The sequence below is a fragment of the Hirsutella rhossiliensis genome (assembly GCF_020360975.1).
Source record: "Hirsutella rhossiliensis strain HR02 chromosome Unknown scaffold00001, whole genome shotgun sequence".
NCBI classification, from domain to species: Eukaryota; Fungi; Ascomycota; class Sordariomycetes; order Hypocreales; family Ophiocordycipitaceae; genus Hirsutella; species Hirsutella rhossiliensis.
This window is the reverse complement of record NW_025408667.1, coordinates 11698078-11720406: the sequence shown is the minus strand read 5'-3', so window position 1 is coordinate 11720406 and position 22329 is coordinate 11698078. Positions and strand designations below refer to the sequence as shown.

General features: G+C 59.8%; 4 protein-coding genes across 4 annotated transcripts; 2 read left to right on the top strand and 2 right to left on the bottom strand.

The window, feature by feature from the left end:
* Window positions 1-5681: 5681 nt before the first annotated feature.
* Window positions 5682-11952, bottom strand: HRG_01509 (AAA domain-containing protein; the record flags this gene model as incomplete). Its single annotated transcript, XM_044859980.1, has 12 exons — window positions 5682-5827; window positions 5876-6566; window positions 6625-7218; window positions 7274-7629; window positions 7863-8232; window positions 8283-8576; window positions 8629-8790; window positions 8873-9700; window positions 9770-9890; window positions 9947-10494; window positions 10566-11084; window positions 11290-11952. The coding sequence occupies 12 exons, from the start codon at window positions 11950-11952 to the stop codon at window positions 5682-5684; spliced, it is 5292 nt and encodes a 1763-aa protein (XP_044726380.1).
* A 1505-nt stretch (window positions 11953-13457) lies between these two features.
* On the bottom strand, window positions 13458-14026 carry HRG_01508 (MYND finger domain-containing protein; the record flags this gene model as incomplete). The annotated part of the gene is made up of 2 exons (XM_044859979.1): window positions 13458-13898; window positions 13931-14026. The coding sequence occupies 2 exons, from the start codon at window positions 14024-14026 to the stop codon at window positions 13458-13460; spliced, it is 537 nt and encodes a 178-aa protein (XP_044726379.1).
* Window positions 14027-15130: 1104 nt separating this feature from the next.
* Window positions 15131-15967, top strand: HRG_01507 (BAH domain-containing protein; the record flags this gene model as incomplete). Its single annotated transcript, XM_044859978.1, has 5 exons — window positions 15131-15247; window positions 15292-15406; window positions 15476-15769; window positions 15833-15849; window positions 15935-15967. The coding sequence occupies 5 exons, from the start codon at window positions 15131-15133 to the stop codon at window positions 15965-15967; spliced, it is 576 nt and encodes a 191-aa protein (XP_044726378.1).
* A 5542-nt stretch (window positions 15968-21509) lies between these two features.
* Window positions 21510-22045, top strand: HRG_01506 (uncharacterized protein; the record flags this gene model as incomplete). Its single annotated transcript, XM_044859977.1, has 2 exons — window positions 21510-21928; window positions 22012-22045. 2 exons carry the CDS (start codon window positions 21510-21512, stop codon window positions 22043-22045), a joined length of 453 nt encoding a protein of 150 aa, XP_044726377.1.
* Window positions 22046-22329: the final 284 nt, after the last annotated feature.

The window sequence follows — 22329 nt, the reverse complement described above, 5'->3', positions numbered from 1 at the left end:
CGTCTCGCCTCGGCCGATCTTGTTCTCCCGCCGCCGCCTGACGTGATGGCCGTGGTGTCAACTGTCCGGATGACTGCAAATATCCGGCTCCATCCTCCATCTCTAGCTTCGATTGGCTGGAGGGGGGATGCCCTGACGACTCCGGGCCAAGTCCCGACACTGGTTGCCGGCCGACCCGGTCCCGCCTGGCGTCCGCATCGCTGCAAATCTCCTGTCCCATCTTCTATTTCTCTAGGTTGGATTGGCCGAACGAGGGACTCCCCGACAACTCGAGACGAGATCCCGACCCTGGTTGCCGGCCGATTCCGTCCTGCCTGGCGTGGTGGCCGTGGTGGCAGCCGTCCGGATGACTGCACATCTCCTGCTCCATCCCCACCTCCTAGATTGGCCGCCTCGAGTACGTTTCGTCAGTGGCTCGTCTCGGTCGGGTTGCCGGTTCCTCTTTCTCTGTTCCGCTGGCCGCGAAGATCTTGCCGCAGCCTCGTCTCGCCTCGGCCGGTCTTGTTCTCCCGCCGCTGCCTCCCCTGATGGCCGTGGTGGCAACCGTCCGGATGAGTGTGTATCTCCGGCTCCCTCTTCCATCTCTTTCGGTTGGATCGGCTGAACGACGTACTCCCTGACGACTACTCTGGGCGAGGTCCCGACCCTGATTGCCGGCCGACCCTGTCCCGCCTGGCGTCCGGGTGACTGCAAATCTCCCGCTCTGTATTTTATTTCTTTAGGTTGGATTGGCCTAATGAGGCGCTCCCTGACAACTCGAGACGAAACCCCGACACTGGTTGCCGGCCGATCCTGTGCTCCTGGGCGGCTTGAGTGTCCGTCGGGGCCCTTGGGCCTCGTCTGCGCACCACCCCTTCGCTTTCTAGTCGTGCCCCTCTGGACGCCCTCCACGACCCGGACGCACGATCCGCCCTCGTCCGAGGGAGGTATGTGTCCGGCCGCGCCCCTGATCCCTTTCGGCTGGATGGGTTGTTGCGGCAAGCGCTGGCTTACGTCCTCTGGCCGAGATCTTGTTAAACGTCGCGCTGCCTCTCCCTTTGCAGAGGCACCATCAACGCGCGCCGTATTTTTTCGCGACCAACTGCCTCGCCGACTTCCCTGAGGCGACGCTCTTTCGGGTGCTTCCGCTTGCTCTCCTCCTGAGACCTCCCCGGACATCGGCGCTTGCTTCGCCTCGATAGGCCGCAACCCAGGTGCCGGGCCCGCTTGACTTTCGCGGCCCAACGCCCGCTTCGGTCCTTCGTCCGTCGCGCTCGGTCTCGCCTTCGCAGTATTCCTCCTCGTAGCAGCGGCCGCTGCCCCGATGCACGACCCGGCCTCGCCAGAAGGACGATTGTGCCCGGCCACGTCCCTGATCCCTTTGGGCTGGATGGGCCGGGGCGACTGCAGGCTCGCCTCTCCCAGCCGAAATCCCATCCTGCTTGTCGGTCTCCCTCCTCTGTTCCCCGGCACCAGTTGTCCGCCTAACAAGACCCTTCAGAGTCATCCGTACGCCACCGATGAGTTGCCCAGGCCGAACGATCTCGTGGCCACCTCCGGCCGCGACGGAAGATCCCTGCCGCTTAGGCATTCGTTTCGCCCAACCAAGACCCCTGGGGCGGGTGGTGCTTGCAGAGCAACTATGCCTGGTGCGCCTCTCTCGCCACTCCTAGCCCTCATCTCCTTCGCCAACGTGTGCCGCTGCGGTACGAGGTTGTCGGCCGCTCCCTCCAACACAGCGCCAACGGACGGCGTAAGACCCCGCCTAGCCGGCTCAGCAACTACCGACCCTATTGTGGCAGCGTCTGCTTCTATGCTTGGACACCTATCACGCGCGTTTATCGCTTCTGAGCGTCGCGCCCGCCCTCCCTTCGAGGAGGCGCCATTGACGTGCGTCGTCTTTTCCCGCGGCCAACCGCCTCGCCGACTTCCCTTGGGCAACGCTCTTTTGAGTGCCTCTGCTTGTTCTCTTCGTGAGGCCTCCTCAGCCAGCGTTGCCTGCTTGGCTTCGATAGGCCGGAACCTAGGTACCGTATTAGCTTGGCTTTCATGGTCCGAGGCCCGCTTCGGCCCTTCGTCCGTTGCACTCAGTCTCCCCGCCGTAATGCTCCTCGTCGCAGCAGCGGCCGCTGCCACCGTCGCTATTTCGCACCCTCTTGCCACCAACCTAGCCTCGCGGCTAGGATTCTCCCCCATGCTGGTGCTTTCTTGACGGCTAGGCTCTGCAACCGTACGATGGATAGGGAAGCTTTCGCTCGCGATATACGCTGGGATTGCCTTGCTTCCCGGCGATGGCGTTCCGCCGTATCGCCATTCTTCCTACCAGCGGTCTGTCTCCAGCAACCTTATAGTCTTTATAACTCGGGGACAACGCGGCAGTGCTTGTCCGGGACAGACCCCCTCCCTTCTCCCCGCGGTTCCTAACTCCGCCGCCACGCGTCTTTCCCGGCGGACGGCCTCGACTAGCCCATGCGCAGGAGCTGACACCATAAAAATCTGCCTGGCGAGGTCTTCTCCTCCTCCTCGGTTCTCCTCCGCATCTTTCTATTTGGCCGTTGCAAATAGGCGGCCAAAGGAACATTGTGCTAATCTTTCTTTTCCTCGGTATCTCTTAGTATTCCTGCTGCACCGAAAGTAGGAATGGCCCTCCTTCAGCTCGCCCTCACCTATAACGGTTGCTTCCGGTCCCCTCTTTCCCGACCTTCCCTATCAAGTGTAACCACGACCTTCCTGCAACACCTCCCCGTGCGCTTTGTACGTGTTATATATTAGGTCGGTCTCTACCCCCGCGAGGAGGGCAAACTAATTGGTGTACAACAGGGCGTGGAAAGGTATGACAAGGTTCCTGTGCTGATCTTGCCTGCTTCATCCCCGCCCCTTATCTTCAGCCTTCTAAAACGCCCCCTGTTTATGTCCTTCCTTATTGATGTCCTCCTTTTGCATCAGGCCTCTGCTCTCCCAGGCCTGCTGGGCTTCCTCTGGACCTATCGGCAGGCTTATCTGCCGACAGCCCTAGCTTTCGGCCTCCTATGCCGCCAGCCCTGCCGGACACTTTAGTCCGCGCCGCCCTTGGTGCCTGATCGGAACCCAGCTACACGACACCACTACGCATCTCTTCAACGTCCGTTTACTTACAGCGGCAAGGCTCCTCGCCCTTCCCGGCGAATCTATGTCACCATTGATCTATCCCAAGTGCTTTCACGCTCGACTTCTTCCCTACTCCTTTCTTTCTTGACACTGAGCACTGGTCATTTTCGTGCGCGCGACTGGCCTATCGACCTGCGTTGCTGCACCATGTCTTCCTCTCTACCTCCCATCGATGTGCCCGCACCACACCTTCGAAAGCCGCTCGATAGCCAGAGGGGCGCTGGCGGCGAGATGTCCATGGTGTTTTTCGTCCAGCCGGATTGCCCCGTTAGATTTGCCCACCAGGACGAGCACCGCATCAAGGGTCTTAACGCCGAGGCCATGGCCCGCGTCTTGCTGCCTCCGCCCGCCTGGCTGCTCGCGATGGGATATGCGCCCCTCCGATCGGAGGCCGACGATTCCCCGACATCCGTCTTCTTTAGTCTCAATCTCTCGATTTACGGCCAGCCTATTGATGCCTCAAAATGGACGGAAGAGTGGTTTTTCATGAATGGCCGCGTCCACCCCTACGCCCTTGCGTGGGAGATTGAGCAGCGCGACGGCCTGGAGTCCGACACGGGCGGCACCCTTCTCTATACGATGCCCGCCCTTGTCGTCCGCGACCAAGGCTACCAGCCGTAAGCCGTGCCCTGTTCCCTCGCAAGTGCCAACGAAAAGATACATAGCTAAGGTGGGCCTGAAGCGTTCTTCCTAGGCTCTTGGCCCCTATGGACGACTTCCCCTGCGTCCCGCCTATTGTTTCCTTTACCGGCCTTATCGTCGGCACCGGCCACTCCTTGCTCCGGCGGGACCTCCTGCCGGGTCTAGACGCCGCCCAGCTTAACTGTTGCGGCTTTGTCCGCCTTTCTACCTACGTCGCTCCTGGGATGCCCAATAAACTCCCCTTCAAGGGCTTCCACCCTTCCAGGTCTTCGTCATCTTCCTATTCGCGCTAACCCCTGGGCCATCTTGTGTAAGAAGATGGCCGAGAGGCGGGACTCTCAATTCCAACCCAACGTCCCCTTTACTTGCACAGCCAAGGTCGCCGGCCTGCTCCGTCATGACGTTATGCTCTATCCCCCAGGCTCCGACCGGGACAACGTCTTTATTGTCGTCCCGGATTCTTGGACATTTCTCGACAAGGCCGCCGCCGCCGTCACCCCAATGACACCACTTCTCTCTACACCACAGAGGCAGCAGGCGTCCTCCCCTTCCGCGGCCTTTCAGGACATGCGCGCTGCCTCTTTGTCTTTGGCCACCCTGGCACCCTCCCGCTCAGCCCTCCACCTTTGGCTTCGGCTTCGCCCTCGACCGGCCCCTTGGGCCGCCCGGGAAGCGATGTTGCCCGAGCCTGCCGATACGCCGACGAAACGACCGCGGCTGCTGCATAAGGCCCCGGTGCCTTCGTCTTCCCTAACCCTGGCTCATCTGCCACCCAGTCGTTCTCTGTTTCGGCTGCCTCCTTGACATCTAAGCCGGATAGCCCTAAACGGGGTCATGTCTTAGGGGACTCTTCCCTCCATTCCATTGTCGCGCATGGCTTGGACTCGCCGGCCCGTCCACTCCGAAACCGTCCCCTATCTAAGAAAGCTACCGAAACGGAATAACGATGCGAAACCATAAACTGCTACAGTTTCCTAAACGAGTAAGACAGTTAAATCTTATACTTTAAGTTAACCTACTCCTTAACCCTACCCTGGTTCTATCACTCTTTTTCACTCCGTCCTTAAGTCCCCCCTGTTCTTACTCCATCCTCAATCCTCACGTCTGCCCCTTTTTTTTCTTCCTTAATTTTTTTTCCCTGTAGTCTTTCGTTCCTCAAGGCTCTTTGCGCAACCCCCGTTGGGTTGCCTCTCCTGTTCTTAGGGTTCCTCCCCGGGGAGAAACAAAATTCGCCATGCCTTGAGGAACGAGGAACGAGTGACGAAAGGTTCTTAGGGTTCCTCCCCGGGGAGAAAAAAAATTCCTCCCCGGGGAGAAAAAAAATTCGCCATCGATTTCCCCCCCGCAAATGCCGCCCTCTGATTCGCTGGCGTTCTCGCTTTTGATTCGTCGGTTGTTCTTTTCTCGCTTTTCATTCGTCGATGTTCTCGCTTTTCATTCGTTAATAAATAAAAATAAATAATGCCCTGCCCCCTTGCTGCCCCTTTTAGTTCCAGCTGCGCAGTTCGCTTCCAACGCCTCCGTAGACCATACGCCGCCGCAGACCACATAGAGGAAGGTGCCCAAGCCGGCCCGGCTTCTAACTCCGCCATAGACCACACGCCTCCACAGACCACCCCCTTCGCCCGTCCTCCTGGCCCTTAACCTACACTCCTTTTACGTCAGAAGTGTGGAAAATGCAGGGCGCCTGCGTTACCTGCGGAGCCAGTCGGCCGCCTCCTGTGTTGTCTGCCTGCTAAGCTCCTCTAGCCGGGCCTGCGCTGCCGTCATCTCCTCAGGCACCCGGTTCCCACTAGGTCCCGCTCCGCACCTCTGATACGAGCATGATGCCGTCGAGCGTCGGGCACCGCGACAGCTGCACGTATAGGCTATACGGGTCGCACGACGACGGCACCGCCCTCCCTCGACCGTCGTCATCCTCGCCCCCGCAGCTCCAGCGCCACGCGCTCTGGCGTCCCGCCCTGCACCTTATAGTCGGTGCAGGCGAAGGCCGCGGCGCACGGCAGGCCCTCCGGCTGACGTCGTTGCGCTGCCATGGCCGCTTCCGCTGCGCTGTGATCTTGACGCTGATGGGCGTTAGCAGGATCGTCCCGGCAGGCATCCCGACGAAGTGGAAGTCCTTGGTCGTCTCCGAGGCCAGCACGATGCCCGCCGGCGGCCGAAGTGCATGATGAGCTCCGCCGAGACGCGGTGGCCGGGAAGGCGCGGTCGGGGATGACGTCCACCGCCGTGTACCCGGCCCCGTTCACAAGCTTCAGCCCCTGGTGCGTGTTCTGGTTCACGACGACCGGCATGCCTGGCACGAAGAGGAAGACGGCCGGCACCGGGGTCGCGCTGTCGTCGCCCTGGCCTAGCATTAGCACCGCCTCCTCTTCCGTCGGCACGCCGTCCCTCCACTTATGCTCGGAGAGGAAGACGCGCGCCGCCGTCCGCCGCCTCTCCCGGAACGCGAGCGCCGCCTCTAGGTTGAGGTTCCAGCGGTTCCGGTTGAGCGGCGTCACCACCGTCAGGCCCGTCTCCCACGGGATCCGCCTGCCCGGCCGGTAGCATCTCGAGTTGAGCAGCTCTAGGTCCGACCGGTCCTGCTCGCCCCGGCGGATCCGCCCGAGCAGCCGCCGCAGCTCCGGGTCGCCGGCGGCCCGCATCTGCTCGTCTAGCATGACGACCGTCGTGAAGCGCCGCCACAGCGCGTGCGCCTTGTCGTGCTGCCGCCGCTGCTCGGCCGCGAACGCCCCGTCCTCGTCCCACGCCACCGCCGCGCTCGGCAGCAGGATCGACCGTTCCTGCACCGGCCGGAACTGGTGGAAGTCGCCGCAGAGGATCACTACCGGGATGCCGCCGAAGTCCCGCGCCGACCCCCCGCAGCCGGCAGAGCTGCTCGTTGGCGGCGTGCAGCGTCCGCGCCCCGAGCATGCTGACCTCGTCGATCACCAGCACCTCCTTCTCCTGCCAGTCCATCCGCGACCGGCCGTCGACGAAGCGCTCGCCCTGGCCCGCCAGCCGTACGCCGTCAATGTCCCTCGTCGCCCCTCCCGCCCGGCCGCCCTGGCCGACCGTAAGGCCGCAGGCCGAGTGCAGCGTGATGCCGTTGATCCGCGCTGCCGCCGTCCCCGACGTCGCCGTAACCAGTACCCGGCTCGATAGGTCCCTCCGGGCGAGCAGCTCGACGAGCGCCTCGATGACGCGCGACTTGCCGGTGCCGCCCTCGCCGCCGATGAATAGGCAGAGCTGGCCACCACCGTCGCCGCCTGCGTCGTCGCCCTGCCGGATTCGGTCGAGTTGCCGGCACACGATTAGGAGGGCGATGGCCTGCTTCTCGTTGAGCGTGAGCTGGCCCGCCAGCTCCCTGCCGGCGGCGACGAACGAGCTCGACGGGCCGAGCCGCACGCGCATCCCCGCCGCCGTGCCTGCGTCTGCGTCGCCGTCGGCCGCCGTTACGTCGATGTCGTCCTCGCCGAAGCCCCCCCATCACCCCGCGAAGGGCCGCGCCGCGGTCGGCCCCGACGCCCGCCGCCGCCCCGCCGCCCTGGATGCCCTGGATCGCCCGCTCCCGCTCCCGCGCCGCGCTCCTCTGCTGCGACTTGATGGCCCGCACCTCTTCTTGCCGCGGCAGTGCCGCCCCCGACAGCGCCGAGCCCGGTAGGTTCACCCGCCTGCCTGCCCTCTCGTCCGCCACCACCGTCGCCGCGAGCTCGGCCGCCGACCCGAGCGCCGACTGCTGGAACCGGCAGAGCTGCTGCGTCATCGCTAGCAGCTCTGTTGACTGCGCCGTGACTTGTCCCGCGCTGGCGGCGTTCCGGACGACGTCGATGAGCCGGGCCGCGTCGCCCGCCCCGCCGGCGCGGTATGCCTCCTCGCCCCCTTAGATGCTGTTAGCCGATGCCCCTAGCTGCTCTGCCTTCCTCTTAGGCGCCCCCCGTCTTATAGTACGCACCTCCGGTGGCACGACTCGTCGTCTTCCTCGCTGAACTCCTTGCTGAGGTATCCGTCGACGCATACAGTCGCCCCGCACCCCGGCCGCCTAAGCGCCTGCCCCCACCCCTCCCCCGCCGCCCAGCTCCCCGCGAGGGGTCCCCCCCCCCACCCCGCCATACCGTCGGCGCCGCTGCCGTTTTGCTTTAACCTTACAAGCGATGCGTAGTCATAAAGGCAGAGGCCCCGCAGGAGCTCGCCCCGGTGCCGGTAGGCCTCGACGAGAGGGATCCTCAGGCCAGCCTCCTCGACGACGACCGTCTCGTCCGGCGCGTCGCCCGTCGCCTCGGCGCCGCTCGCCCGTCGGAGGTGCCGCCACCGGCGGAAGACGGCCCAGTAGAGCTGGTTTGCGTTTATATACGCCCACGCTGAGCCGCTGCTAAACTCCGCCGGGTACCCTAGGAGGTGCGCGATCACCTCGACCTGCGACAGCGGCCGCTCCGTAAAGACTCGATTCGCCGCCTTAAGCAGGAACGTTCTCGTCTTATTCCCCTGGGGTCCGCCGCCGTCGCTACCCCTTCGGCCCCGCCCTCCCGGCCGGCGTCGCGGTCGGCGCCACTTCTGTTGCCCTCTCCCGTCGGCTCTAGCACAGGAAGGAACTCGGCCGCGGCGGCCACACGCTTCCACACCGGGTCCTCTACCTTCGTCGCATAGTTAGTAATATAGTAGATTAGGGCCATGGTCTTGCGCTGCGTCGCGATGAACGAGATGTCGTGGTTGTGTCGTAGCCCCACTGCCATCGCCCTGTTCCACCGGTTCACCATGCTATGCGTCCGCCGGATCTCGAGCACCCCGTCCGCCGTCAGCGCCGTCCTCTCCACCAACCTCCACGGCGCCTTAAACCGGCAGAGGTCCCCTTCCGCGCCCCACGCCGAGCGAGTATTTTACGCAGGTCGCGCTATGCGTATGGATCTGCGTCGCGCCCGCGCAGAAGTTGGCCTCCTCGTCGAAGGTGTCCGTGAAGCGCGCGACGTCGTCGAGCCGCGACGATATGTCCGCCGTGGCCGACCGCTCTGCCTGCATGGCACAGTAACCTTCTGCGTCTAGCTCCTGCGGCCTCGGTTCAGCTTAGGCCCCTCAGCCTGACCCAGATAGGGGGCATCGGGGGTTTGTGTTAAGGCGGCCGCCTTACCTCAGAGAAGACGCTATCTACGTAGCGGACGATGCGCTCCCGGTACGCCGCCTGCTCCTCCGCGTCCGGGCCGGCGAGCGCGTCGCCAATGCCCGCGTTGCCCCTTAGCCAGAGGAGCCCGTGGATGTGGAGGGCGCCTCGCTCGTTGGTCTCTACCGCCCCGTAGTATGCGCCGACGTGGCCGAACACCGACTCCTCCCCGACGTTGACGTAGTGCTCGAAGAAGAGCGTCATCTCCCGGTGGAAGAAGACGGCCGAGCTCATCGGGTCCGATATGGCCAGCCGCGTCCGCTTATACGCGGTCCCTAGGTCACTTAGGAAGGCCTCGGCCTCGTCGGGGTCGCGGCCGCGGTGCGCCGCTAGCCGTAACTTTACTAGGTTCGTAATGTCGTTCGGGTTCAGCGTGAACCAGATAGCCGGCACCCCGTACCTAACGATGAGGGATAGTATCTTCTTCCGCATACTAAGGCGGCTCTCCCTCGACATTGGCTGCCGGTAGCCGAACACGGAGAGGGACCGGAGGAGCTCTTTTACCCCGTCGTCGCTAGTCTTACCTGTGGCCTCGAGCTCGGCCCTGGCCGCCTCGAGCCTCTGCGCCGTTAACGACTTTAGTAGGCCCTCGACCCTTGCGAAGTTCTTCCTCGCTACGCCTAGCATGCTGGCCTGGCGGTTCTTAGACCGCACGCCCATGTTAAAGACAAGGAAGGCGAAGATAGGGTGCGTCGCGAACCGGCCGCCGTGACGCCGCAGCACGACGTCGGCCCATGCCTGGAGCTTCATGTTCCGCGTCGACATAAGGCCCTCTGCAACCCGCTCCGCCTGGGCGCCCTGGTTCCCGACGCTGGGCCCGCGCTCTCTCCGCGGCGTCCTCGTCGGCGAGCCTCGGCCCGCCTAAGCCAAAGGGAACAGGGTCGGAAAGGCCTTTGCAAAGAAGGAGGCGTCCGCCGAGTCGGCGAAATCCTCGCCGCGTCGCACCTGTATGTACGGCTCGCCGTCGCCGCCGTCGCCCGCCGCCCCTCTGGCCGCCGTCCCTACCCACGTCCTCGGGCTGGCGCGCGCTCCCTCGGGCCCGACCGCGTCGCGGCGAAGCGAATCTTCTCGGCGTCGGCCACATCTGGCGCCCCATCTAACGGGAACATGCCGGAAGACGTTACCTCATTGATTACGTCCCCGTCCTCTTCGGGCCTAGCGCCGTCCCTGTCGTCGTCCTCGCACGTGAGCCCGACGTCGCGGCTCCCCTCGGCGGGGTCCTGGCCCTGCCTTAGCATCGCGAGGACCTCCTCGATCTCGGCCGCGCCTCCGTCGTCCATGGCCCGCTCCGACGGCGGCACCACCTGCGCCGTCTGCGTCCTCTCCCGCGCCGACGGCTCGTTTCGCTCCAGCCGCTCGCACACCACCGGCGGCACCCCGTGCGGCGGCGCCCCCCAGCTGGCTATCTCCGCCGCGTCGATCTCGACCTCGCCGTAGAGCGGGTTGTTCTCCTTGAGCCAGGCCAGCGCCCTCTCGACCGCCGACCGCCTTACCGACAGCAGGCCTGATAGGTCCCGCGGCCCGGGCCTCTCAGCGCCCTGCCACGAGACGTGGATCTCGTCCATGACCCGGACCAGCGGGTGCGGGAGCACCTGGCAGCCAGGCCCTGCACGTCGTTCGGGAACACCGTGATATGGCCCTTGACGTGCCTCGGGTACCTCACGCTCTGCCTCTGGCCGCCGGGGATGCTATACTTCGTCACGAAGCCGTAGCACGAGTTGAGCGAGATGAGCTTCTCCTCGAGCGGCGTGAGGTCCTTTAGCTCGTCGGGGTACGCGTGCTCGCAGCCGAGCCGCCCATGGAGGTGCATGGCCGGCGACGCCCCCTCACGCCCGGCCCATCGCGCGCACTCTGCGCAGACCGCCACCGGCCTGCCCTCCGGGAAGCAGGCTTGGCACCCGAACGGGGACCGCCCGCCCCCCGCAACACCGCTCCGCGACCACCCCTCCCACCCCTCCCACGCCATCTCCCTCAGCTCCCCCTTGGCCCGCTTCCGGTAGCATAGCGTGCAGGTCGCGATCGGCAGCGTGCCAGCGTCGTGGAACGCCCGGTAGAACTTCCGCACCGTCCTCACCTGCCTCTCGCGCGGCACCGGCGCACACCACGTCTGCTCGTTAGCCAGCCTCTCGCCCGCCTCGAACTCCTCGTCGAGGTGCCGCAGCGCGCTGGCTAGGTCCTCGGCCTGCAGCTCCCTTGGTCTCGGCACCTTTCACCGACCGGGCGCGTTTCCGCTCGGCCTGCCCACTACTAAGATGGCGTTTCCTCTTCTGCTCTTCCTCGCCTGCCGTCTTATCGCCGATCTACCTGCGTCCGGTTAGCTATCACCGCTACACGCCTTTACCTCGCTCTACGACCGTACCTGCCGAGGCGCTATCTCTGCCGCCAACAAGCAGCCCGGCTGCGGCCGGAGTTGTGGCGGGGATCTCGGCCCTGCTGGCCGGCCGGGACTGGATGGCTCGCGGCGAGTGCTGGCTTCCGATCGAGACTACGGCCGAGCTAGTCCCGCTTGACGGCGGCGAAGGGCCGGCGGCCCTCCAAGTCGGTTGTGGCCGAATATCCCGCGGAACGTCCGAACTTCTCGTCGGCGGCGGCGAAGGCCCGGCGGCCTCCACCGTCGGCAGAGGCCGGATTTCCCTCGGTGCGCGCTGGCTTTTCCCTGAGGCCGAGACGGCGCTAGGCCCGCCTTGCGGCAGCCGGCGCCCTGCCGCCGTCGGTGTCGACAGAGCCTGGATATCCCGCGGCGCGTCCGAACTTCTCGTCGGCGGCGAAGGGCCGGCGGCCCTCCATGTCGGCTGTGGCCGAATGTCCCGCGGAACGTCCGAACTTCTCGTCGGCGGCGGCGAGGACCGGCGGCCTCTACTGTCGGCAGAGGCCGGATTTCTCTTGGTGCGCGCTGGCTTTTCCCTGAGGCCGAGACGGCGCTGGGCACGCCTTGCGGCAGCCAGTGCCCTGCCGCCCTCGGTGTCGGCGGCAGCCAAGTTGCCGCCGCGCTTGGTGTCGGCCGAGGCTGGATATCCCGCGGCATGACTCGGCCTGCGCTGATCCTCCATCTCCCTAGTCCTGGCGGTCTTCCCCGCCCTCGCCTCGGAGGCGCCTCCCTTGACGCCTCTTCTTGCTCTCTCCGAGGGGCGCCGCTAGCAAGTGCCGGCGCTGCTGTGGTCGGCTGGAACTCTGGTCCTGTGTACGGCGCTGCGCAGGCTTCTGGCGCCGGGCTTGCCCCGTCCCCCGCTCCGGACTGGTCCCTTCCGTTGGCTGGCTTCATTGCGACACCGGTCTACCAAAGCCCCCACGGACGTCTTGTCTTCCTCTTTTGCACCTGCCCTCTTTGGCCCTGCCTACTTATGGTGCCACTAGGCCCCTGGCGTAAATCCTCGTAAGTGTAATAACAGCGTATAAATCCTTGCCTCGATTATTCGCCCTGCACTTATCTTGCTGACTGGCACCCTCTTGCGCATATAGGATCCTCTACAAAAGTCTATATATCTTACTCGTAGCTCTCTACTATATCTATATGCGTGCTGCTGCTCTTTGCATTATACCGGCGCCGCCTTTCTATTAAGCCCGCCCGCCATTGCCTGCTGCTATATGCGATAGGCTAGACGGCCTCGGCCGATCCTTATATGTACGTCGCCGCGACGGCTTCTTCTTGCCTATGCTTTGCATGCTACGCTTTTCCTTCTTGTCATCCAGCTCTTATCAGTCAAAGCTTCCGTATGCCCCTAGACACTTGCCCGCTGAAGTTTAAAACCATGTCTTACACGTGTTGCGAATAGGGCTGCCTGCTTCTCCTCGAATATAGCTTCGCGCGTCCTGCTTGTCTTAAAAACTCTCAACATCTTACTAGACCGCCTTTAAAGTTCTCCTTCTCTTATTGCACTCTCCTCTATACGCATCTTATAACCCTCTTTTACAAAGGCTCCTTATATAACCTACCACTAACGCCATGTTGCGTCTTTGTTTAGAATCCTTTGACTTCTCTTACACACCATCGCCACTGGCCCTTCTCTTTTACACTAAACTTCCCACCCGGCCCTTGCCGATACGCCCATGAAGAGGGCGCGCTTGCTGCAGCAGCAGAATTCGCCGCCTTCCTCGTCTTCGGACACCGTCAGCTCCGCCGCCCCCTCCTCCTCTCCCCCGCCGGCCGCTTCTTCGTCTCGACCGAGCGGCGTCCCGCCCGTTCCCGCTCCGGCAGCCAAGCCGGGTTCCCCTCTTGACTCTATTGTCGCGAGCACCTCCGACCCGCCCGCTCGACCTATCCGCTATCGCATGCAGAAATGAGCTGCCTACTATAAACCTATCGCTCTCTTACGCCTCTTGCCTTTACTAAAATAAACCGTTCTCCCTCTCGAGATGCTATTCCTAACGAAACTTATCGCTGCAAAATTACCATTACTCTACACATTACAACGTTTATCTCTTTTTGAAACAACAACTTTAGCTTGCGACCTATTTCTTACGATAGTGCCTGCCTCTATTTGTTCTCCGTGACCTTGTTTATGTCCTGCGCGTTATGCCTTGTCCCTTTACTTTCCTTCCTCCTCTCCCTAGCTCCCTAGCTTGCCTTTGGCTTGCATCCCTTCTTGTGCACCTTCCAGTCCTCCTTTTGGTGTTGCCTGCTGCAGTACGCCACCGTCAGGCATCGGCTGCACCTCCTCGCCCCCGCCATCTCTCCACAAACCCGGCAGACCTTCCCCTCTGTGCTCTGCGCATCCTGCCCTTGCATTTGCGTCGCGCCCTTGTTTCCGCCCGCCTGCCCCGCCTCTGCCATCGTGTCCTGCATTTCCTGCCTCGTCCTAATTTCGCATCCTTCTTTGCCGCAGAACGACGACACGACCACGAGCACAAACGGCCTCTCTGCGTGTAGGTACGATATCGGGCTCTGTAGAATCTCCTTTGCGAGTCCGCCGCAGCTCTCGCAGCGCACCCTGCTGCCTTCCGACACGCTGCCTCGTGCTCCCGTAGGATCGGCCTTATCCACTGTAGGAACAGTGCACTGGCTGCGTGGTTCGGCCTCGCCTGGCCTACCTGCGTCACGAGCGTCTTCGGGATGCTATGCTTGTACTTCAGCTCCGTGGCCCCGAATTCGCACCAGAACTCCACGGAAACGTTGCAAGTGGCCATGCTGTAGTTGTTTTCCTAACTGCTCGATCGGTAGCTAGGGTAGACGCTTCTGCTCTCCTATTCGTGCCTTGGTGCCTCTCTTATACTCCTTCTCTCTCTTACCCCGCAACCGTTATCATCGCTGTATTTGCCTTCTTGCTTTTTCTCCTCTTCCCGCTGCGGGATGGTGCCCGAATGGCCGATTTATTTGCCTACCTTCTTGCATGCATTAGTTCCTGGCGCTACCGCCTGCTTGCGTTCTTTGCTCTCGCCCTCTGTCTTCGTCTTGTTTGTCTCAATCCTCAGTCTTCGTTCCTCAAGGCTTTTTGCGCAACCCATGAGGGGTTGCCTTACCTGTGAAGGGTTGCCTTACCTGTCGATTTCCCCCCCGCAAATGCCGCCCTCTGATTCGCTGGCGTTCTCGCTTTTGATTCGTCGGTTGTTCTTTTCTCGCTTTTGATTCGTCGATGTTCTCGCTTTTCATTCGTTAATAAATAAAAATAAATAATGCCCGGCATGCCCCCTTGCTGCCCCTTTTAGGGGTACGGCAGCCTATAGGGGTCATCGTTGGTTGTTGCGTAATAATAGAGTGACGATAGACTGTGGTATTGAGCGTCAAGGGCGGCGACGATAGTGTGCTATCTATCGTTTGACGCGGTCGCGTTGTGGCGGCGCGCGCAAACTGTGTGACTTGTGTTGTAGTAGTAAATTGGCTGTGCAGCAATGTACAGCTGTCGCGCCCGTCGGCGCACTTGCCTAAATAGGACTAAACATCGTGCCCTTAGGCGGGAAGCATCGTGCCCTTAGTGTGGCCCATGTGGCGCCACATTTGCCCCACATTCTGTTGTGCGTTTACAAAATGTGTTGTACGGATTACCACCTAGGCAACCCAAAGGTACATGGCACGTGATCGGGTTATCCAGCAGGAGGCTCGGAAGAACCTGGCAGCGGCCTGGTCTTGATGAGGCAGAAGTGGCCGGATCTCTAGCAAATCTCATCCAGCTCAGCCCCTAACCTTAAACAACACCACCGCAGCAGACAACTTGACAGTTGCCTGTTGCCTGCAATCGGCAACGCACGCGTGCAATCGCCCGGAATTTCCATCGCACGACAGTAGTGTCGGTCATGAGCTCGGGAAGAAAGAGACATCGCGCCATCGAAAACAACCGCGCAGAATGCCCCTTCACTGTGGCCACAATCGCGGCGCGGTCCTGTGAGGAGCTGGACCAAGCTCCAAAAAGCGTAAGCGTGGCGTTCCAAACAAAAGCAGGTTATATCTCGTCCAGGTGTCGCCATTCGAGCCCATTGGGAAGTTCAAGACGTGTCAGTCGTTGGACACGTTGTATACCGTCAAGCCGTACAAGCGATGGTCCGGTATGACCCGCTACAGAAGTTTTGTTTGTGAGTGCGATCCCAGAACTTCTCACTGCTTCACAGGAAAAAAGTTCGGTATTGAAGTCTTCCCAACAGTAGACAATGTCAAGTACCACAGCGACGATTTCGTGTACATTGCCAATGACAAAAGTGTTGAACGACAAGAGGCTGCTAGCGAGGATCCTCAACATCAACGCGTGCTGGGCCTCGCCGACTGTTGGGTGGCCAAGATCCTCGAGATCAGGGCATCGGACGAGTCTCACGTCTATGCGCGCGTCTGCTGGATGTACTCCCCGGATGAACTTCCTGCGAATATTGTCGATCACGAGAAGCTGGTATCAGAGTTGTCGCCTCATTACAGCCACAATGAGTTGATAGCTTCGAACCACAGTGAGTTGAGACTGTCCTAACATGGGTATTCTCTGTGATTACTAGGACTTACAGATGCCCTAGTGGATGTCATTAACGTTGTCAGTGTTGCTATGCGAGCAACTGTCCACCATTGGATGGGGTCGGGCGATGATCGAATTCCGGATGCGCTTCACTGGCGACAAGCTCTTGACTGTCACACCTTACAGCTTTCTGTAGGTATGCTGCCAAGTTGAAGGTCTCACATGATGAAAACTGACATATTCGGTACGTACAGTCGGTTGAGTCGTCGAGCAAGCACGGCAACAACTATCAGTCAGAAGCATCGACAATGGAACTGTGCACGACAGAGGAGCAAGTGGCCGCACTCGAAACGACTCCTGTACGAGGCAGGAACCAAGGTGCACGACCGCCGCTCAATGACGAAGGGTGCGAAAACGACGATTCCACACAAACGAACCATACCAACAGCAGCACGCCTAGGACGTTGGACCTATTTGCCCGAGCCCCATACGCCCTCACCAGAGATGTATCAAGGTTGGTTGAAAATGGCAATAACCTTCGGGAGGTGAATGGGGATTCGCATGATGTTTCCGTCGAGACGCAGGTCACACAGCTCAAATTGGCGGTCGAGCCGACCGAGCTCCGGGCGCGGTATTCTGCGTCAGATATTTCCCATACGGAACGTACCCTGAAACACGATTATATGATCTTGCAAACCGGTGCAGGCTTGGTCCCGCTGCCGCCTGCCCATGGAGACGTCACTCATCGACCCTACGAGACTGCGACGCCGACCTATCTCCCTTCAAGACTCAGCACCAGCTTTTGGTGCACTTGCAACATGTTTTGGAAGAGACTTGCTTCGAGTTTGGAAAACGAGTGATGCCTGATACTCTTCACTAACGTGGATGGGATTGCGCGGAGTTAGTTGAGCTAAATCGCTGGATTGGTGAACTTTCAAAGCGCCAGAAAGGCTTCTCGGATATGGAGAGCAATGGAAAGCAGTTGGACAGCCTCTTCCGCTCTGTTGCCAACATTCGGCATAGCGCTGTTCATCGGCGTCAAGTTAACACGAAGGGCATGGAAAAGTTCTTGCTGGATGCTGAGGCATTGGCAACGCTCTTAAGAGATTTCGGGCGCAGTATGGAGATTGCTATGCTCCGACAGAAGACGCAAGCGACTATGAATGAACTGGAGCGTAACAAGCACGTTTTGCGGTCAAGGTCAAAAGAAGCTCTTCGGGAAATAGCAGCCCAGAGAACGGAGCTACAAAACAAGGAGAATGCAGTTATTGCCGCGACGGAGAGACTAGATGAAGAGTACAAATTTTTGGCGGGGAAAGCTGTGGAGGATGCGATCGCTTTTGAGCAGCAGGGTGCACGGCGCGGTATTACCTAGTCTCCTGCCGGTTTTCTAGGCAGACATCTCAAATCTGGCCGATAATTGCCTTCTCGTGGGTCAGATTTAGACGACATTTGCCACTAGATCTCAAAAAGCCTGGATGATTTGCCTTCCTCATTCAGCCCGAATTGCCGAAACGGTCATCACGTAACAGTGCACGAGCTTTCGCCTGCTGCGGCTTAACATTAGAAAGCAACACGCGGTGCAGCTGAGCCTGATGAACGACGAAGATCTCAAGGGCTACCGTGCATTGGCCATCTCTGAACCGTAAGCGAGGAGGATAAAACAACAGGATAATTACGAGCCCAATAAGCCACAGCAGCTGGTGAGAATGATACCGATCAGGACCATGCTCTGGGTCGGAGTGACCTCGAGGCGGAGCAAGCGGCAACGCAGTCAGCGGATTTGACAGCGGCAATCCTTCGGCTACCAGACTGATATCTAATGGTATCGTCGGTGTACGTAGAGGGGAAGAGCGAGGAGGCGCTGTCGAGAGCGGTAAGAGAGATGTATGGATTAGTAGCGGGCTTCCGCGGTGAACTGGACGGCGAGCAGACTTCGTCGTCGCTGGTGACTTTAATCGCCACGATCTACTCTGGGGAGGCGACGAGGTAACGGCGAGAAGAGAAGGGGAAGCGCAGTCGATCATCGACCTGATTAATGACTGTGGGCTCTGCAGCCTGCTACCGCGAGGCACCAAAACGTGGCAGGGCCGAGACTCGGAAAGCACGATTGATCTAGTGCTTGCGTTGGCCGAACTGGCAGACGAGATGGTGATATGCAACATACACCCCATGGAGCACGGATCAGACCATATAGTTTTTGACGAGGGTGGCGAACCGTGTGTTGACGGAGCGTCCCTGTTGCAGGCCGAGGTCGTCGCTCTTCTAGGATCTCCAGCCGAATTTACCAACAGCAGCGCCTGGGCGTACCTAAACACATACCTGTTGTACTGGCACGTCTTTCGACAGGAAAGTGGCGTAGGGTCACAGATGATCCCCTGGGTGAGTCGGTTGTCGTCGAAGAAGCAGGCCCCAGGATCTCCCACGTCGAGGCGTATCAGCACCGTGGAGAGCGCCTGCGAGGCCTATGCCTGTACGACTATGTATCGCTCGTCAGGCTCGAATGCAACAACAATGGCGGGAACCTCTTTCTCAGCGGCGGGCAGAGAGTTGGCGACACGGCTGACGCTGAACAAAACGCAGTCTATCGTTTTCTCAATCATATGCCGCCAGCTCGATTTGATACGACAAAACGACGGAGGCGACGTCGGCCAGCTCTGCCAGTTCATCGGCGGCGAGGCGGGACCGGCAAGTCGCGAATCATCGAGGCACTCGTCGAGTTGTTCAGTAGGAGGAGCCTTTCGAATCGCCGCTGATCATGGCGACGTCAGGGATTGCCGCAGTCCGGATCAACAGTATCACGATCCACTCCACATGCGGGTTCTCCAAAGACCAAGGGGCGGCCGCGAACACGGCGAGAGATCCCGACGAGGTGCGACTGCCAAGCAAGCGGATCGGTTCGTCCATGGCCAGTTTCGGATGAATTGGCAGAAGAAAGACGCGCTGATTATACCATGCGCTATCTTCGTCAGAACGTGTTTCCATGTCATACCGGTGCGCTGGTCTGTGAGCGGGGAAACGTTGCAACCCCGCGGTAGAGTGATGGTGAAGTCAAGACGTTCGTGGAGGGCTGGCATGACCAGATTACCAACTGTTGTAGAGACAAGTTGCGGGGGAACGGGTTGAGCGAGGAAACTCGGGGTGTCGCTCCTAGACCCTTCCGCTGCTGCCTGGTTGGGGGCAGCAATACTACTCGGCGCCAGCTCACTTTCTGGCTGCAGTGAAGACGATATTGCTTATTAAGAAGGGGTTGCAGTCCTTACAGCTCAGTACTACCAAGCAGCGAGAAGTGAAGGTGCTGTCAGTCGCCCAAGACGAGGACTTGCTGCACTGTTGTGAAGCCAGAATCGGCCGCAGGTACGTAACGGGAACCCAGGCACCCATAATGGGCGAAAGGGCCTAGGAGCGACACCCCGCGTTTTTTGTGCCCATCCTTCTCCCCCGAACTTCTCTTGTGCGACAGCTGGTAATTTGACACGTTAAAAGGCTCGTACTGTACTGTATGTACATACCGGGGTTCATGCAGAAAGACTGGCATCCATCACAATGGTGGCTGCAGTTTGATGCAGGCAAACATCCGCTAATGCACAGGGAGAGGATGTGACGGGGCTACGATCTGCAGCTGCAGTGCCGTCCAAGATGACTCACACCACCCGGGACAGTCAGAAGCACCCACTTGCAGCAACGCACATCCACCTTGCGGTCACCACCTCGCATTGAGAACCAACTACAGTATTAGGAGCAACACGGAACTATGGGTGACTATATACATGTACCCAAAAGTAGAGCTGCTGAAATGCATCTCGAAGCGGACGCTGTCTGGCAATGTAGATTCTGGCTCCCGGTCACTTTATCACCAACGACTCCGAGACCCCGCGTCGCCCAGCTTCCCTTCCTTCCTCCTCCTCTCTCCTGTTGTACTTCATAGTACCTCGATACGATCATATCTACATTGCCTCCCCCACTCTTCCCCTCTGCGTACACCGATACTACCATCAGGTCTCGATCCGGCAGCCGCAGGAGTGGCGCCGTCAAATCCGCTGAATGCGTTGCCACCTGCTCCGCCTGAAGGTCACATCGCATCCAGAGCATGCTCCGGATCGGCCAGCCTGTCTCGTGCGTCGTCGGCGGTAACATTTTCACCTCGTCGCTGTGGCTTATTGGGCTCGTAATCCACTTGATGTCATCGCTCTGCGTGCGAGCTGCCACGCTGCAGCCACATTGTGCTTCCACTTCCAATAGCATTTGTTCTGCAAGACATTGCACTGCAGCCAGGCCCCACATCCTTTTCATGATGCACGCTCGTGCTGAAGGGTGGGCAGTGAATGCCCTACAGGGGCGGGACACCTCCGGTTGGCCTTAGAGGCCGGTTGTTGGTTCTTGGTTTGTTGCAGCCTTGCAACTAGTACTGTAACGGAGTCATACACGAGGTGCATGGTTCCCTTTTCGGCGAAGACTGCGTCTACATGGGAGCATGTCGTATTTTGAACTAGAACCGGGCGACAGTTGTGAGCTATTTGGCTTCCATATCGATAAGCGAAGACGAGTAATACTGCCCCAACTGCCGCTTCGCAATAAGAGGTGGAGCGAGGAAGGAGGCGACTTTGCCGCAGTCGCACAGCGAGCCGCATTCACGTGTTACACATCGAATGTATGTAGGGTTACTCCAGTCGATGGGAACCAACTAATCTACAGACAATGTGTTTTGGATGCTGCCTGGACCTGCAGACTGACCTGTCACTCTCAAAATCCTACGCTAGCTCTTATCGATCGCACTAAGCCTCCATAGTCCAGATGACGTTCCTTCCGTCTGGTCCACGCTCTGTGGTACGCTGGTGCATCCCAGTAGGTTAAAGTGGAGCCCAACAACGAACTGCGATGATGCATTAGCAGCACAGCAGACCAACAACGCAACGATAGTGCTCACCAATCACGAGTCATGAATAACCAAAGCGGCACGGGGTGCACTCTTTGTTGCCGCCGCCTTCCTCGTCCTTGACCATATTTTGCACTTATAGGGGGGGGGGAATCAGGTTTCTGCATGGGACGAAAGAAAGTGGAGCAGAATGTGGAGAGAGGAAGGTACGGCACGGTTAAAGCCTACGATTATATTTGCAGCCCTGAATTAAGTCACGTCAGGTTGGCGCATGGCGCTAATTACCCCGGTCAACCCGCCGACCAAGGTTCCCGTTGGGGGGCTCCAGCGCAAGCAGAGCGAATTTTCCGCCTGTTCTCGCCATCTTTGCAGCCACGTAGCGCACCCGCAGCAACGTGCGCGCGGCTGCACTTCCGTGGGCAGGGGACGGCGGTCGAGGCGATTTTCATGGTATGGGTGTTTCAGTTTCAGTGGCCGTTTCGAAAATTTGGCCGGAAAGTCAAAGAATTGTTTTTTGCACGTATTCACCTTGCTCTGTGCTGAGCCAGTTAAGAAGCGGCAAATCATGGTACCCCCCTGGCGCACGAACTCCACTGATTGGCGCACTGGCGTTCCCGCTTATTGTCGTAAGGCAGAATTTCGGTAATATAGCATGTTTGTTGGAACGGCGCAGCAGGAAGGGCGGAGTAGGTCACCTGCCAGGTCACGTGGGGCATTCGGCTGAGATGAACCAATCAAGTATGGCAAAGAAGCTCTAGGCACCGCCTCGCAGATCATAAAACGAGCGATCACCCCACAACTATTTGTTACACCTTCCTGCGATCTTCCTACACGCTCTTCATGCCTGAGGCCGTCCACCGCGATGGCCGAGCCGGTAGGACTGGCTTCCGGGCTATTGGCCCTGGCTACGTTCGCCCTCCAATCCAGCATTACGCTTTACAGCACTGTCCAGAGTTTTCGAGACCGTCCCAAACGTGTGCGCGATCTCATTGACGAGCTTGAAGCTTTGAGCGGAGTCTTAGGCCCACTTACGGAGACGGTCAGTGCCGTCCATACTGTCGACCTCTCAGCGCTCGATCGACCGTTGCTGCGATGCGGCCATGCCTGTGCAGAGTTCAATCAGGAACTCATGAAATGCGTGTCGCAGTCCGGGGGGGGACTCGGACGACCTTTCGGGGGGTGGGCTAAACTCAAGTACATGGGTGATGATATCGACGGATTTAGGCGGTTGTTATCCGGCTACAAGTCGACAATCACTATTGCCCTCACTGACGCCAATCTGTACGTTTCACGGTCTGCAAGCCACCACCCTCCATAAAATAAACCATTCAGTAACAACTCTAATGTTTATGCTGTGAATGTAGCCGCGTATGCTCTGCCACCGCCGAGACCATTTGAAGCTACAAAGACCTTGTCGAGACAGCGCACAGTGACCTCCGGGCTCACCTCGAAAGTATCGACGAGAAAATAGGTGTTTTCTCGCAGACGCCATATCGGAGACCGGCTCAGGCGCGCCAGAATTGCAAACCATGCAGGAAGAGCGATTGAGCACGCAGCGATGCCTTGAAATTTGTGACCAACTGTCGAAGCATATCGATGAATTTCAGCTGGCCACCAAACGCAGTGGAAGCTCGTCCGAAAATGAAGAGCCAGCTACGTTCCAGAAATGCTCGTCAATGAGG